Raw genomic sequence first — 17,783 nt, 5'->3', positions numbered from 1 at the left:
CAGGCATTATGGCAAGCCGGTTCTAAAGCACTCATAGTCCTGTCATGAAATAGTGAAAACCGCGCACAACTCAGTTTTAGGGCGGGATGGGCTACCCCATCGTTGCTCGTTTCATGCGTGAAGAAACATTGTGGCTGTGATACCAGGCACTCAGCACACCGTTGCGGTATTCCGTTAGGGTGCACAGGGGCAGCATGCTAACCTTCTTCGAACCCACATCAGGGGAATCTAATCCCTTCCATGAACCCTACATACATTCATTACCAAACATGGCTCCAATGATTTCAAATATGGTCATTGGTGGACAAATATGGTTCAATTATGGTTGGTGTGTGCCTCAATCTCAAAAGAGATTCCGCATCCCTTAACGTCATTGGTGGGCGTCTTGGGATACTGGATTCATTTCATCCAGGTGCATCGCTGTGCGCAAGCCTGATTTGCGAGCCTGGATCCTCGATGCCATGTGCCTCATGACCTACGACGTTGACTCAGATCAGAGATGGCATTCGGAGATGGCCGTACAAACCCCCCCCGAGCCCCTGTAGATCTGGAGGGACGGCAAACACGTAGCGCGCTTGTCAGAGATGAGCGCATTCCAGAGCTCTGAGGCAGACGGCAAACACTAGTCTGATCGCCATAGGTCTGGGCAGACGGCAAACACTAGTCTGATCGCCATGGGTCTGAGGCAGATGGCAAACACTAGTCTGATCGCCATAGGTCTGGGGCAGACGGCAAACACTAGTCTGATCGCCATAGCTCTGAGGCAGACGGCAAACACTAGTCTGATCGCCAGAGCTCTGAGGCAGACGGCAAACACTAGTCTGATCGCCATGGGTCTGAGGCAGATGGCAAACACTAGTCTGATCGCCATGGGTCTGAGGCAGATGGCAAACACTAGTCTGATCGCCATAGGTCTGAGGCAGACGGCAAACACTAGTCTGATCGCTATAGCTCTGAGGCAGACGGCAAACACTAGTCTGATCGCCATGGGTCTGAGGCAGATGGCAAACACTAGTCTGATCGCCATGGGTCTGAGGCAGATGGCAAACACTAGTCTGATCGCCCTAGGTCTGAGGCAGACGGCAAACACTAGTCTGATCGCCATAGCTCTGAGGCAGACGGCAAACACTAGTCTGATCGCCATAGCTCTGAGGCAGACGGCAAACACTAGTCTGATCGCCATAGCTCTGGGGCAGACGGCAAACACTAGTCTGATCGCCATAGTCTGAGGCAGACGGCAAACACTAGTCTGATCGCCATAGCTCTGAGGCAGACGGCAAACACTAGTCTGATCGCCATAGCTCTGAGGCAGACGGCAAACACTAGTCTGATCGCCAGAGCTCTGGGCAGACGGCAAACACTAGTCTGATCGCCAGAGCTCTGAGGCAGACGGCAAACACTAGTCTGATCGCCAGAGCTCTGGGCAGACGGCAAACACTAGTCTGATCGCCAGAGCTCTGAGGCAGACGGCAAACACTAGTCTGATCGCCATGGGTCTGAGGCAGACGGCAAACACTAGTCTGATCGCCAGAGCTCTGAGGCAGACGGCAAACACTAGTCTGATCGCCATGGGTCTGAGGCAGATGGCAAACACTAGTCTGATCGCCATAGCTCTGGGGCAGACGGCAAACACTAGTCTGATCGCCATAGCTCTGAGGCAGACGGCAAACACTAGTCTGATCGCCATAGCTCTGAGGCAGACGGCAAACACTAGTCTGATCGCCAGAGCTCTGAGGCAGACGGCAAACACAGGTCTAAATCGGTTTGGTTGTATATTGAAGCGGTGGCATAGCCATAAGTGACTCAGTGTACTTAAATCAAGGGACGATTTGAGTGAAATAAAGGGAAGCCTATGCAAACACATGATAATGTCTCACGCCAAGTGCCTTAAAAGTCGTGGTTTACGTGCATGTTTCTAGAACAACAATGCATTATGCAATGCAACCATCGTGTGGACATCCACGACCGTCTATACTGCAGACGGCATAGTCGTGCTCCTTCGACGTTGGGACACCGCTGTGGGCGGGATGGAAAACGAATGCCACTGATTGTTTGCAATTTAATGTCTTCAAAAATGTTTTCTTGTCGTTGAAGTACAGGTTGTCTGAGTATTTGTAAGGTGACTATAGTGAGCCAAATGTCAGTGAAAGAAAACGTGCATGTGACCAATAAAACCTATGCCCAAAGATCCTGAGTGTTCGTGATGGAAACACTACTGTGCAAGGTAACATGAACATCACTCAGTCCTTTAGAGTTATACGAATGGGCACCCACCTGGGGCGTCGCACCCTTGTCTGGTCAGACCGCCATATAACATCCACCGTTCGTATGACCACCGTATGACCACCGACCACCATCGCATGACATCAGGTGTTCCGCCGGCAGATTCTGACCTGGAAGAGTTCAGCCAAGATCGCCGGTACCGGCCCAAGGACGTTATCACCCTCTCCAGCAGCACGCACTTCTCGCCGCACGAGGTGAAGCGCATCTACCGCGGCTTCAAGGTCGAGTGTCCCATGGGCGTGGTCGGCGAGGACGACTTCAAGGAGATCTACTCGCGGTTCTTTCCCAGGCAATGTAAGGAACCCGCGTTGCTCGCTAGCATTCTAGCCAAGCAGCCCAGCAAAAGACTGTGGGGACAGCGTCTGTGTGTAATGCGGTGTAGGTTTACTGTGTGGCGGGGAGGAATTCACCGTGAGGTAGTTCAAAACTTACTGGTTCGACCTGGGCTGGTTTGGCGACAATGGTTGGTGAGGATTCTAAAGTTATGGCATAGGGTATGCAGAGTCCCGAGGCCTGTAGGTCCTGTAGGCCTATAGGTCCTATTTGCTTCGCTGTCTGCGCCACTTCATAAGCCCTGGAATGGAATGTCGTATATGAGGTGCGTTCACGCAGAGACACCGGCTTCCACCGATGCTAGGGAGTAGCGACCCCTCGAGTCCCAGCGCCGGTAATGAGTGGGCGACGTAAGCCGCCCATTTCAGAGACTGGCGACCCTGCCGGTACGCGAGCTCCAGCTTGTTGTCCCGCCCGTTCCCTCCTCGTCACCCGCCTTCCGCATCCCACCGTCTCACCTTTCTTTGTCCTCGTTTAACCGGTCTCGCTTTGTCTCCTCACCCGCGCTCAGGGTTGACCAGGTCCTGGTGGCTGCGGGGTGCCTTGCGCGAGTCAGCCGCGGCGTTAAACTGGCCTCGCGCTCATGCTGCGGCTCGGTGCTGCTCGTGGGCCTCCGCTGGGGCGCCTGGCCGCTCGCAGTGGGTTCAGGAGTACACGGGCCGAGGTGCTGAACCGCGGTCAGGACGGGCAGGAGCTTTCCCGGTTACACCCGGCCGGGTAGGAGGTGTCGTTCGCTGTAGTGCACCAGGGTGGTCCTGGCGGTGTCCAGCCGTCAATGTACCCGGCTTCAGTGGCCCTGCCCCTGCTCCCGGATCTTGGTTTTTCATAATGACAATAAGGCTCTTTCACCTCCATCTCCGTTCCAACGTGGAACTGAATGTGGTCGCTTCAGCACTGTGGTGTGATGCGATAAGCTTCGAGACGGCGGCATTGAAGTGGAATGTATAATGGAGTGGAAGTCGAGCGAGCGATGGGGCTACACGGTTAGTGTACAGCGTGCTGGACGCGGAGGATAAGCGAGAGGTGGCGCTCGTTTCAAGAAAGGAGGTTCATAAGACCAAGGACTCGGCTGATGATATTACCAACTGTTTTGACTCGGAAGAGGTGAGCGAGACGAGATTGTAGAAGATCTGACAGAGTTTGGGGTCACCGAAGCTCGACTGGTCAAGATGTGACAGGGCAGCGATCGGATATCAACAAACGACATTAATTTTACTTTTAACAGAACCACAAGGCATCGGGGCAAGCTACACCAGGATAAAAGTGCGTCGTATTCTTCGCAACTCCCTGAGACGGACGTCGGAGGTTTGGCCACACGACAGGGACTCCCCTCAACCAGGCTGTCTGTGACAGATGTGCCTCACTGGACAATACAGTAGAGCAGTGCGCCGGCCGAAGACCTTGGTGCATTAAGAGTGACAAGAATCCGTATCCTCATTCCACGTCCCTGCCCAGTCGACCCGAAGGAGAGGCAAATTATCACGCTTAAATGCACTAGGTGGACATCATTCCGCGAAGCAGAGACCTGTAGAGGAGAGTCACCCAGCGATCAGTTGCGCTACAGAGACCAAGACTCAGGTCCCGCAGGACTCCGATGGACCCAACGACTGCCACAGACCTCATCTAGCTTCTGAGGCCTTTTGGCTGCTCGATAGTGGCGTCGTCTCCGCAACGCAGTTGTCTCTTCTTCAAGCGCCTCAACGGAGCCGTGTTTGGCATCTTTGGGCAACCCCATGGCTGCGTCCCGGTGGTGTCGACGGGTCGAGAGCCTGGTCGCCGGGTGGAGCCCTACCCCTTCCCGCGCGTCGGAACGCTCGGCATCCGCCGTCCTGCCGACCCCAACAGCATCGTCGAGTGCGCTGACGGAGGGGTGGACGGAGGCCCGGTGCACGAGAGGTCCGCAGGCTCCGCCGGCCTTACCGTGCGACGCCCCGCCGCCCTCCTCGTCTCCAAAAACCTTGGCGGGCGCGCCTGAATAAACGCCAGACACCTGAGCGCCGTGAAGCAGACAGGCGCGCCTGCGACGCTGCTCGGGTGCACCAGGCCGAGCAGGAGCGGGCCAAAGAGTCCATCAGATTGACATGGACGGGTAACGAGCCCCCCCCCCCTCCCCCACGAGCAACACTCCCTCTCTACGAAGGCCGGTAAAAGTTTCAACCCGGTACTACAGGTGACGGGCAGGACTCGCCAGTAGACTTTCCCCGCCACCAGCCTGGACTGGGTATGTCGGCGCCAGGCATGTCCCGTACAGGCATATTTTGGAACGGAACGGAACGGAACGGAACGGGAACGGAACGATCATGTCTGTGATGATCATGTCATGTCATCCTAAGTCTGAAGTGTCTCGCACTGTCTCTGACGCAGCGCAGCTCTTTCAAATCTGGTCGTGTTTTGCTGTGTGATCTTTTATCTTCCATTTAACCCGTCCATTTCCAGATGCTTTTACGGCGGAACTGGAGTGGAGTATGGGCTAACGCGTACGGCTGCCGGCTGCAGACAGAGATGTCTAACAGCCGCAGCGTTGCAGGAAACACATTTGGCGTCGAACTCTCATTTCGCGTAAAAGGCAATTCAATTTTCGGTAGGGACGTGCCAGCTGACACGGCTGCGCACGGTGGTGACCTCCTGGCAATGCTCCACTGCGTGTCAGTCCAAACGCTGAAGTTGGAACTGCCGCTACAGACTGTAGCACGTGACCATATCCACAGCCGTGGTATTACAGTGGACTTGCTGCACCTGCCATCAGGTGCTTAATGCTTAATGTGCGTCAACTGGATACAGGTTACACATAAGAAATAAGATGTGGCGGTGATGAAAACACGCTAAGAGATGAGGAAAGCCCTCAAAGTCAAACAAAATCCTTTTTCACATTGGTCAAATTTAGATATGGGCACAGCACGGCTCTGAGAGTCATGACGATCGGTGGCAGGTGGCTCCAGGACGTCGGCCGCACGATATGAAAACGCCTTACGCGACACAGACAGTCGGAAAGAGGGCAGCTCCAAAGCGGCGGCCCCCGCCGAACTCGTGATGCGCTCGCTCACATCGGTCCGGGGGGGAGGGAGGGGGGGGGGGGGGGGTGAACAGCGACCGGACCCGCCACCGGGCACGGAGTTCGTTTAGGACCCTGAAGGCGCCAATGCGGACGCGGCGCGTAGCAAGGTCACTCATGCGCGCCAGCCCAGCGACTGCACGACCGATGAAATATGATCTCCGACCCCGCGCCCCAGGGACGATCTTGGCCGCGAGAGCTATGACCTTTCGCACCTGGCGGAGATAGCACGCGGCGGGCCGCGCCCCAGACTGACGAGCAGTTAAGGATCTCGGGAAAACATGGGCCTCGATGTGAAGTTTTCGGGTCTCAGAAAGGAGATGATACCCGAAATATATATATAATATATATATATATATATATATATACATATATACATACCTAATACATACCTACATCGAAACGAATGTCAGTAGATGATAAGAGGTGGTTCACTACCCCCTTCCTTATCCCAGTGTGTTCCTCAGGGGATCTGGTGAGTCCAATCCTCTTAAGCACTTTCACGAAGGACCTTCCATTCTATTTGCTCCACAGGGGTCCTAACGCAAATGCTCGACTCAGCCCAGCCCGACCACTAACGACCAACCAAAATCAGCATCTACTGATATTCGTTTCGATAAAGGCGTGTAGCCAAAATATCAATACATATATCTGTCGATTCTTCTGGCTGCTCTACCAGGAATAAGGCTATTAATGCAGTCTGATATATATATATATATATATATATATATATATATATATATACATCTACACACATACACACACACACACACACACACACACATATATATATATATATATATATATATATATATATATATATGTATATATATGTATACTTATTCACATATATCACTCCCGGTGTCTTCATGGACGGCGAGGGGTTAATATTAAACCGAAGATGTTAGGTTGACAGGATAAAGTTTTTGATCCCCAGGGACGTGCCGTTCAGTGGTCTTGGTGGGTTCACCTTCAGGGCATTGGCAGTGAAGTAGGATAAGAGGGTAAGAATGGTTTCCTCCATTCGGGATTTTAGGGTGGGCACATAAGTTGTCGGTTTTGTGCGGAGTCAAGGAGTTGGGTATCATCGGGTTAGGAAACCAGCCGCCGGTGATGCAAATAGGACGGTGTTTGTTCGTGAAGACGCTGAAGAAGATTTGATCCACCGGGGTCCCCGAGGGACACCTTGGAGCCAGCTTTCACCATCTGCCGCCGTCCATCAATGTAACCTTGAAACCATCGTGGTTCGATACCGTGCCGCTGCACCCTGATCAGGATCAGGCCAGGTCAGGTCAAGATGCTCTGCGGGAGCTTTAATCACGATGCTTATTCATGTGCTTTAAACAACGGACAGCCAACGCGTTTTGTTGTTCTTTGCGGACGTGCATCGATTCTTGATCTCAGTATTTCTGGCCCACGACGTATGGAGTATCCGGAGCGGGCGGTGGCCGATGATCCGCTTGGGAGCGACTATTTCCCAGTTTGGCTGAGATACCGCAGTGTGGCAGCTGGCCGCGGCTTTGAAATTTTAATAAGGTTGACTGCACTGGCTTTGAAGCTCGACTTGAAGCATCATTTTCGGCACATTCCGGCAGTGTGCTCACCTCTGCAGAGGGGCTTGCAGCCCTGGTTTTAGAATGTGCTGACAGGTGTATTCCCTGCACTTTAGACGCTCCGCATCACACAACCGCTCCGTCACAGACGCATGAGTGCCGTGACGCTACCCGTCTCTCACACAAACGAGCTTTTCCGGCTTACGATCGCAGAAGAAGCACGACCAGCCTGCTTGCGTTTAAGAAAGCCAGGGCGTTCGTCCATCGCACAATCAGGGAGGTTGAAGCGCACTGTGGAGTGAGTACGTTGGTACACTAACCTGTCTTAAAACTACTGCCCAGGTCCGGGTCACGGATGAAGCGGATTTCCGGGCAGTTCTGCTGCACTCCATTCCTTGTTTTTTTGTACGTAAACGACCACGTCACCCACCCAGGAGATGTTGGAAGCGGAGTTGGCCTTGCGATTTTGGAGAGCGGGCAGCGGCATCAGCGCGGAGCGACAAGTCGATTGTCATCGCATGCTCCGCGAGGAAGTCCGCACATATCTTCCCAGTACCGAACGCATGCGCACACTGAACCTTTCACCCTCACTGAATCAAAACATGTCATCAGCACGCTGCAGAGTTTTGAAGAGGGTCCTGATGGTGCGCACAGCATGCTTCAGCACGCTGCAGAGTTTTGAACAGGGTTCTGATGGTGTGCACAACATGCTTCAGCACGCTGCAGAGTTCTTAAGAGGGTTCTGATGGTGTGCACAACATGCTTTAGCACGCTGCAGAGTTTTGAAGAGGGTCCTAATGGTGTGCACAACACGCTTCAGCACCTTTGTCATAGCACGATGGAGGTTTTGTTGGGCAGTTCTTAATTTACTCTGGGAAAGTGGCAGCTTTCCAACCTCTTGGCGGGAGGTCGTTGTAGTCTCCCTTTTGACACAGGAAGGAGTGGTTCAGATCCTTTACACGTCACTCCATCGCGCTGATATCGTCACTCTGTAGCACCGGATCGAGCTAGAAAGAAGGTGACGCTTTGTTGGATTCCTGGCCACGTTATCGTCCTCGAAAACAAGTCAGCGGACCCCACTGAAAAATGCGCTTCACATGCACCATGTACACGCACATTGCTGTTATCAGCATGCCATTTTGCCCACTTTTCTTTTCACCTTTTTTCAACGCAAGTGGCAGCACTGGTGGAATAGGGAAAGAAGTGACGAACTTAACTCTATACAATGCAAATTGGGGCCTACGATTTTCCAGCTCGGGGCAGGCAAGGCGAGAGGAGGTTATGGTTTGCAGGTGGCGTTTCAAGCACACGTATGGCACTCACAGGTCCCTGCTGTGTGGCGGTGACAGACCCAGATGTCCACGGCATCTCGTGTTTCTTCGAGTGCGCCATGCGATTCGATCGTGTCTACATTTCGCCTGGGAACGTTTGCGTCACTTCGGGTGAAATGCTCCGTCACTTAGGTCACGCGACATCCTGGGCGACGGCTCGCGCCAGCCCTTTGTTGGCAGCCGCTCTCAAGTCTTGCAGACATCAGATTTGGTCCCAGATATGCATTACCGTGGGTCCAATGTGATCGCAGACGTCGCCTCCTCCCAATAAACGGCACCAATGCAGAGTTCAGTGTCTGTCGACCACGCGGGGCCGGGAGTTCCAGTTGTTAACTGTCACACACAGAGGAGGCCGTCCATTTTGATCCCTGCCGCAGACTGAAGCTTGTTATTTTTCCAATAGTGACCAACCTTTGTGCTAGGAGCAGTTGCTTTGTGAAGAAGCCTTTCGGGTCAATACCAGCCCCCGAGTGCAGGAACTAATGCAATGTGGTGAGGACGTCGGGTGTGCTATCGTTAGGACCGACCAGGTACCGCGGATCTTCTCGAGACAGGGCGCAGTTCTAATGGTCCGCACCAGGCCGGTTTTTCGTCGCTGGGCGAGGTTCACTAGCCTCTAGTCTGAACAGTTGCACCCCCACCCCCACCACCCGCTCCCCATTGCACTCCCATTCTCTGGCGAGCTCGCACAAGGGTTTCGGACATGGGCATGGTGGTCTGATCGATAAGCTGGAGCGTTCCGCGGCACGAGAGACCAGACCTGGACACCTTCAGTGTCGCGACAGCTGCTCGTTTGCAGAGCTTCATTGCTGTGTCCAGCTGTGTCCGGTGTCCAGGGTCGCGCTCGACGGTCGTTGTCTCTCGCATGGCACAGGCTTCCGGAAAATTTGCTCCCGGCAGTACACCGTTAAACACAGCGAGGCTTTGCTGAGTAACTGCCATATGTCGTACCGCGCAGCCACCGCAATAATGTCCGTCGGCGGCGGCAGCCCGGAGCCTGGCGTCGGCTGCGGTCGGCTTTGTTGGGCACTGCGCAAGGCCCGGTATGCCGCTAACGCATCTGACGGGAGACGGCGGTCCAAGCGCGATCCCCTAGGAAAACCGCTACCGAATAGACGACCCCGCTGAAGTTGAGGAACAATGCACCCATTAGGTTTCTGATTTTCCGCAGCCCTGATGCAGTCCTTCATCTTTGACAGTACGTTATGTTTCACGTCGGCCATTGTGCCTAAAACCACGCCCATCGCCGTGTTTTTAGTGGTTCAAAGCCAGTTGGCCATAAGACCTCGTATTTGACGATTGACCCCATGATCTTGCACAATATGGCACCTAAGCGACCTACGCAATAGCTTCCAGTCCAACGAGTCCGAAAGCTTAGCAAAATGTCAAGTTGGTAATCTTGCTGTATCATCGAGCGGCATGTGACCGCGCCGGGGGCGACCGGTGCTGTGGAACTATTGGGTCTTCGTTTGACCAGCTTCTTTTCAAAAACACGTGAAGCGACGAGCGCTTCCTCCTGGCCAGAGTTCATTGACGTGGACATGCTGATACAATGTTCCATGCAAGATAGCATGCACGCGAATAGAGTGGTAAGGGGGGCGGTGCTGGTAGAGTAGTTAAGACGCTCGGCGCTGTAACCGTCGGGTTCGTGTTCGAGCCTCTGCCACGCCTCCACTGCATCCCACATGAACCCACTGGCCTTTTGAAAGCATCCGTCTCGAAGTTGCTGTGGCAGTCGGGGAGACGTACACCCCCAACCAACGTTATGAACGGAAATTAGGTATGGTCTCTACTCGCCACTCACGCATGTTTGGTAGGTTGGCAGGAGGTGTTGGTGGAATTATTTACCTGGCCTACACTGGGCTTGAACTCGACGCAGTGCAGTCGTTAACAGCTTCGTCGGAAAGCACCGCCGCCTGACAACGCTAGCCGACCCGCCAGCGGACGTGCATCCTCGTCACGCGCGTGGGTGGCGAGCGCTTGCCACGCTTCTGGACGGGTACTTGCCGAACATCTCCATCGATGCTTATGAGTTTCGACGTGAAGCCCGCGAGTGTTGGATGGTAAATAATCGATATGTAAACGAATGCGTTGCCGCACAAAGTTTCGAAAACTTCCACCTCTCTCGCGCATTCAAATTACTGACAAATGGCAGAGATATCTGAATTCCAAGTTATTGCCACCGCGTGGCCAGTATTAAATAACTTTGAGAGTTCGCGCATTCAAAGTGGACAGTCAATGCCAGCCGGCTGTTCGGGCCAGTCTGCATTCACCATTTGACTCACACCGCCCCTGTTGCAGCAAACTCCAGCTTGTATGCCCACTACGTGTTCAACACATTGATGTGGATTCTGCCGACCCGGTGATCACCTTCGAGGTGAGCTCGGCTGGCAACAGGCTTTACACAAGCTATTGACATAACGATGGAGGGACCGACATTCCGCTGGCCTTTCGCATTCCAGTTGTTGATAGTTACAAGATGGAATCTGTATTAATTGAAGATCATAAATAAATGAATAAGTTGGTTCAAAGGCATGATACAATGACGACAGATAAATGTATACGTGACCTGTGCACGGCTCGTTGGCTGAAGCAAGTCGGCACGCTGCCTGACGCGTGATTTTGGCGTTATCTTATGGCACCCGTCGTGGTCGCCGGCGGAGATGTCCTCAGTAAGTACTTAGTCTTGGATTGTGTCCCGCAGGAGTTTTTGAAGTGGTTATCCCGACTATGCCGGGGCACGGTAGAAGAGAAGCTGCGCTGGATGTTCCGCCTGTACGACATCAACAACGACGGCAGGATCACCCGCGGGGAGATGACGTCAGTGTTCATCAGCATCTACGCCCTGCTGGGGGGCGTCACGCTGGGTATGCTCCAGGACGACTCGGTCGTCTCCACAAAAGTAGACGACGTCTTTCAGGTAAGCAAAGACAGGAACACTTGCGTGGTAAACATCAACTGAAGAGGACGGGTATTGTGCCGTCTTCACATGTCGCCGCAAGACAAATTCTTGATTTAAGGTCTTCGTGTCCATGTCTTTCAGGTAACTGTAAGAAAAATGACACATATAAAATTATGGCAGCAATGACATAACAATAGCATATCAGCATTCATCAATTCAACCTATTGGTAGTGCTTGATCTCATTTTCAAGCGTGTTTTCTTTCAACTGATTCCCCTTTTTTATTGTTTGCATTACTGCAAGTGGTTGCATTGCCGTGAATATGCTATTTCGTTTGCTTTGTGTGGCATTGTAACTGTAAGGGGATTAACAAACTGCAATTTGAGCCAAAAAGATGGCTTCAAAAATGTCTTTAGCATTCCAGGCTTACAATGAATGCAATGCAACTCGGGACCAAAAATGTAGCTTCATTGCATTCAACACGGTATGCGATGAAGCTATTCAATCTTATTCTCTGGGATACGAAACCAGGTATCTCTGATTAAACCAGTGTTTTTGCTTCGTATCCACCAGGATGTCCCAGAATTTATGACAAAACCTTTTTCCAAAAGCATGGCTGCTGGGGGCTAGTCTGTTTTTCAAATCAAGGCAATTTTATATCTGACACCCAATCAAAAATCTGATTTGTTTGATAGTGCGCAAGGATATTTGAGCTCGGTAGTTCCAAGCTATTTTTGCCGCGAGAGAGCCAGCAAGGCGCGTGACGTTAGCGATGCTGAAAAGCCGCTATGGGTTTGATGCTGCCGTCTATGCCGGTGGCGAATTATTATGACGATGCGGCGCAATTAATAAGTATATAATATAATGATAGGAAATAGCGTTGCTGGACATGGAAGATGAGCCCTCTTTGCTATCATTCCAGCTCATTCTGATCGGGACTAGCCAGTGGATAGCAAGCCAATTGATGAATAGGAGGCCAACAATGGGTATCGATTTCATCGAGATTTTGAGAGTTGTGCAAAAGTCACACATGACTTCGCAGAGAGGCATGGATCAATGGTTAACATTTTTTGTAGACATGGCAGCCAGCGAAAAGGCTCAAAAGATGGAAACCCACTAACAGATCAGCATATTGATAACCCATGTGTGCCAGGTCCACTTCGCTGTCTAGTGACGCGCCATATCCAATGTTTTCATAGCAATTATTTTGCGGAATAATGATGTGACGTGAATGATTGCGGGTTAGGTACATCTTTTTATTGACATGGCTTGACGATTTTTCTCTTTGGGGTAGGTCCGACAGAGGGCAGAAACGTCGAAATGAAGTCAGTTAGAGTAAAATAGAAGTCAAATGAGTCCACGTAACAATGTATGCCCACCCATAGAGCGTCTATCGTGGCAAGGGTTCGTTGATAGACATTTTGACGCAGCTTTAAATCTCTTAATTTTACATAGTGCTGTCCCCCTCCCCCTCCAAGTCAAGTGTCACACCAGCTAGCTGTTACGGCCGAAAATATGGGATCGCCATTTTAAGACAGCGTCAAAAACTTTGTTTCAAGTGTGCAAGTCGATGATAATGTCAATTTTTGTACCGCTTTGTTAGCTTCCTCAGATCAAAAATGGTTTATACAGACATCTAAAAATTAGGCCAACAAACAGCCACATGGGCCCATCGAGTTTGGCCTACCATAGACTCCTCAACATCCTTGAACCAGTCTTACCACCTGACCTGCCTGAATGTAGCTGTAAATGGGATCCTCAGACCTACGGAAATTGTCCAAACAATTTTTAAATATTGGTTGGTAGGGACTTCCCACAACTTTGTTTGGCAGTCCATTCTAATAATTCACTTCTCTTTGACTTAATTATATTTGCCTTCTCATAATTCTGCTCGTACCTTTTGCTAATTGAAACTGGTTTCCTCTAAGTTTCGGCCCAATTTACAGTGCTCCTTGGAGATATACACTTTCATAGCCTTGTATACCTCTATCAGACCCACTTTAAGTCCACGATATTTTAGTGAATACAATGCCTTAAGCCTATTTCTAGATTCTAAGCCGCTAATGCCATTTATCATCCTAGCTGCTTTTCGGTGTACTCTCCCCAACCTATTGATTTATATATATATATATATATATATATATATATATATATATATATATATATATATATATATATATATATACATATATATATATAAATCAATAGGTTGGGAGAGTACACCGAAAAGCAGCTAGGATGATAAATGGCATTAGCGGCTTAGAATCTAGAAATAGGCCTAAGGCATTGTATTCACTAAAATATCGTGGACTTAAAGTGGGTCTGATAGAGGTATACAAGGCTATGAAAGTGTATATCTCCAAGGAGCACTGTAAATTGGGCCGAAACTTAGAGGAGGGAAACCAGTTTCAATTAGCAAAAGGTAGGATGGAGGTAAAAGGTTAGGATATATATATATATATATATATATATATATATATATATATATATATATATATATATATATATGGAAGCAGCGGGGCTAAGTCTGTATACAGTACTCTAGGTGTGGTCTAACATAAGCTAACTAAGGCTTTTTGACAGCATTCCTACTCTTGTAATGTACATTCCTGTTCATAAGTCCCAGCACCCGAAGTGCCCTGCTCCTAGCAGCGCCACATTGCTTTCTAACCTTTAAATCTCTGAAAATTATAACCCTAAGTCCTTTTCGCCCTTGATCTGGTCCAACTCTTGTCCTCCCATCTTACAGTTAATGCCCTCACCGCCGAAACTACCTAAGTGCATCGCATAACACTTATCATAAATAAATGACATTTGCCACATAGAAGCCCAGTTCACTAGTTTATCTAAATCAAGTTTCAGCTGATCTGCATTTTTTGATACCGCCATCAGTTCAATGTCGTCAGCAAATATAAACACCTTACTTTCTAATCCTACCCCAAAATTATTCACGAAAATAATAAAGAGCAAAGGACCCAACAACGACCCTTTGCAACCTCGTTATCTACTAGCTCCCACAGAGATCTAGTACCACTGAGCACCACTCTTTGCTTCCTGTGTTGCAGCCCAGCCCCTACCAAGCCAATAATTTTTCCTCCAATGCCATGCAATTTTAAATGCTACACGGTATGATACCGTATTAAACACTTAACTAAAATTTAGATAAACAACATCTAAACTATTACCTTTGTCTACCTGGCCAGTAACATGCTCCATGAACTCCAGAATATTTGCCAAGCAGGATCTACGAGAAAGAATACCATACTGGCTACTATTTATCAAAGTCAAATGCTAGCCTCAATGAATTTTTCTAAGATCTTGCATACTAGTGAAGCAAGACTGACAGGCCTGTAGTTGCTGACACTCTTTTTGGTCCCCTTGTTAAATATCGATACCAGAATAACATTGGGCCATTCCGCAGGTACTTCTGAAAAACTCAATGACCTATTAAATATTAGCATAATAGGATATCCTAAGGTACTAGCACATGCAATTAGCGCTTTACCATGTATCTAGTCAGGTCCGGCCGCCTTATTAGCCTTGATTCCCTTCAAGCTATACCTTGCCATACCCTCGGTCACCGTCAGATCTGCAAAACAGTCTTCTGTCAGATTTAGACTATAACCAGGGAGATAAAAAACGGACTTCTATGTAAAAGCCGAAAAAACTGCCCGCAAAGAGCATCTACAATATTCCTTGTCCTCCAGCAATGATTTTCCACCTTCCTCAAGGGGGCCAAGAGCGGATCCTTTAGATTTGAATTTTCAGTAGCTAGGAAATGTCTTAATAGCACCAAAGCGAATGCCTGCTAGCCTTATTTCTGATTATCTTTCTGCTTTCTCAATTTTCTTCTTTACCTTTTTTGTAGCAACCTTACGCGCTGTCTTCCTGCGTTCTGCGCCCTCCACTTTTTGCATATCATATGCTGCCTTCTTCACTGCCATCAAATTCCGCGCTGTCTGCGTCAGTCATGGGGGCTTTCTTGAGCTAATTTCTCGTTTTTCCTGCAGGGAATAAACACTTTCTATCCTTCTAAAACATCATTGAACACTTCCCACATTTAGCGTGCAGTGAGTCCAGTTAGAAAATGTTCTCACTGGAAGCTAGCAAGAAAAGCTGGACTTCTTTAAATTTACCCCTGGCCAAATTTGGAATAAGAGTATTATTCGGTTTGCCTAAATGGCCTAGATGTAATGAAAACCTTGCAATACTATGGTCACTATTTCTTAGCATCTCGCCTGCTGTCAACGCACCTACAAGCCCTTCCCCTTCAGTCATAGCAAGATTAGCAATTTTATTTCCGCTAGTCGGTTTGCACACCAGCTACTGGCAAAATTTCTCCAAAGCATGCAAAATATTTTCGTGACAATTCAACAATTGGCCAAGATCCACGTTCTAGCCTGGAATGTTAAAATCTCTCACGACCACACATTTTCCATTCACACTTCGGCCGATTTCTTCACCTAAATCTGTGTCCACATCCTGACAACTATTTGGAGACCTACAGAAACTTCCAGCACGTAAATTATTGCCCTTCGGCGTAATCACATGAATCCAAAGGGACTCTACACTATCGCTTTTCTTCATGCTATCTACACTTCAACATTTCATGTTCTGTCTTACATAGACTAGTATTCCACCGTCCTTTTTTCGCTTTTCTATGAAAAGTAAACGTGTTCTTCCCAGATACTTTAAATTCTTGTAAACTGTCCCCTAAAAATGTGCTCACTGATCCTAGATTCAGTAATAGCTACCAGGTCTCATTTTTCTTCAAGCATATGAACACGGAGCTCATCGAACTCGTTCCTGATACTAGTTGCATTTGCATTGAGGCACCTAAGTTTCCCTACGCTGCTTTTTGGCTCACCGTTCCGCAAATATCCGTTTGTATTCCCTATGTGTTCCATGTTCACCCTCCTATCACCATCACCCAGTTTCCCTGAAAACATGTTCATTCACCCTGCTCAGGACTTGCACACCTTTCCCAGAGAAATGGAGTCCTTCCATCTGATACAGGTCTCTAGAGTTAAAGAAACCTGTTCCACTCATTTACAAACATGAGGCAAAACTCCTCACAAACTTTATCTACTCTAGCGTTGGCTGCTAGCGCCCAGAAACTCCAGTCAGGAGGCCTAAAACTACGGAACCCTAAGCTCTTTGCGCACTTCTTAACATGCTTTTTTGACAAAGATGACTCTTATGAGCTCGTTTCCAATCGGAGAACTAGACTATCCCTGATCCATCATACTTACCAAAATAGGGGTTCTTTCATATTTTTTTTTGGGGGGGGGACTTCATATGCACCCTCAGTAGCCGAGATGGAACCTAGGACGATAATGGACTGCGATTCCAAAGCATGGACCCATATTTTATTCTGCTTGTAGCATTGATGCAGTTCTGCCTCATTCAACCCGCCTGATGAAGGTTTCCGCTGAAACCAAGACATTTTAATTTCACAAGTTGGCTATAACTTACACAGCATGACAATCGACGTCAGTGATGGCCCAACGTCGCGTTGGAGAGTCCAAAACAATCCTCAATGTTTGTCATTGGGTCTGTTGCAGAGGATGGACACGAACCGGGACGGTGTAGTGACCCTGGACGAGTTCCTCGACTTCTGCTCGTCCGACCAGACAGTGCTGCACTCGCTCTCACAGCTCACCACCGTACTATGAGTGCCGGTTGATCGTGCCGGGTCACGTGGCCTGACGGTGCTGCATTCGCTCTCACAGCTCACCACCGTGTTGTGAGTGCCGGCTGGCGGGGCCAGTTCACGTGACCAGACGGTGCTGCATTCGCTCTCACAGCCCACCACCGTGTTGTGAGTGCCGGCTGGCGGGGCCAGGTCACGTGACCAGACGGTGTTGCACTCGTTCTCACAGATCACCACCATGCTAAGAGCGCCGGCCGGGCGGGCCGGGTCATGTGACCAGACGTGGTATCACTGCCGGCCCCCTGATGTCGTGCCGCTTCCGCCGCCACCGCTTCGTGACTTCACGAACCAGGTCGCGCAACGTCACACGCACTGAGGGACGTCACGGCTTTAGCCGCTTCCGGACGCGCCGCAACAGCGGGAGAGCCACGCGGCCAACACGAGAACGTGCGGCTGGGGCGGCGGGGGGCGCGGCCGGGCCGTGCCACGGGCCGCTTGGCCCTGGTGGGCGCGCCGCGGATCTCCGACGGGCCGCTCGCTCGCCGTCGCTCTGGCCAGCCAGGCGCCGTGCCGTTCTCCGCCAGGCGGACCAGGAGTCGTGTCGTTCGTGTCGTTCGTAACTGAAGCCCGCCGGACGCCTCTCCAGCCGACGGCGCCGGTGCGTTTGCGTCCTTTGC

At 50.2% G+C, this 17,783-nt stretch overlaps 1 protein-coding gene across 1 annotated transcript; it reads left to right on the top strand.

Moving 5' to 3' along the window:
• Positions 1-2,385: 2,385 nt before the first annotated feature.
• Positions 2,386-17,552, top strand: LOC119110606 (Kv channel-interacting protein 1-like; the record flags this gene model as incomplete). Its single annotated transcript, XM_037234494.1, is given in 5 exon segments — positions 2,386-2,577; positions 10,854-10,889; positions 10,892-10,929; positions 11,257-11,472; positions 17,018-17,552. Coding segments are annotated over 5 exon segments (593 nt in total), but the record flags the coding sequence as incomplete, so codon positions are not given.
• Between the last annotated feature and the right edge of the window lie 231 nt (positions 17,553-17,783).

This window comes from Pollicipes pollicipes, unplaced genomic scaffold (assembly GCF_011947565.3).
Source record: "Pollicipes pollicipes isolate AB1234 unplaced genomic scaffold, Ppol_2.1 Scaffold_7231;HRSCAF=8579_pilon_pilon_pilon, whole genome shotgun sequence".
NCBI classification, from domain to species: Eukaryota; Metazoa; Arthropoda; class Thecostraca; order Pollicipedomorpha; family Pollicipedidae; genus Pollicipes; species Pollicipes pollicipes.
The sequence above is the reverse complement of the archived record's forward strand: the minus strand, read 5'-3'. Positions and strand labels throughout refer to the sequence as shown.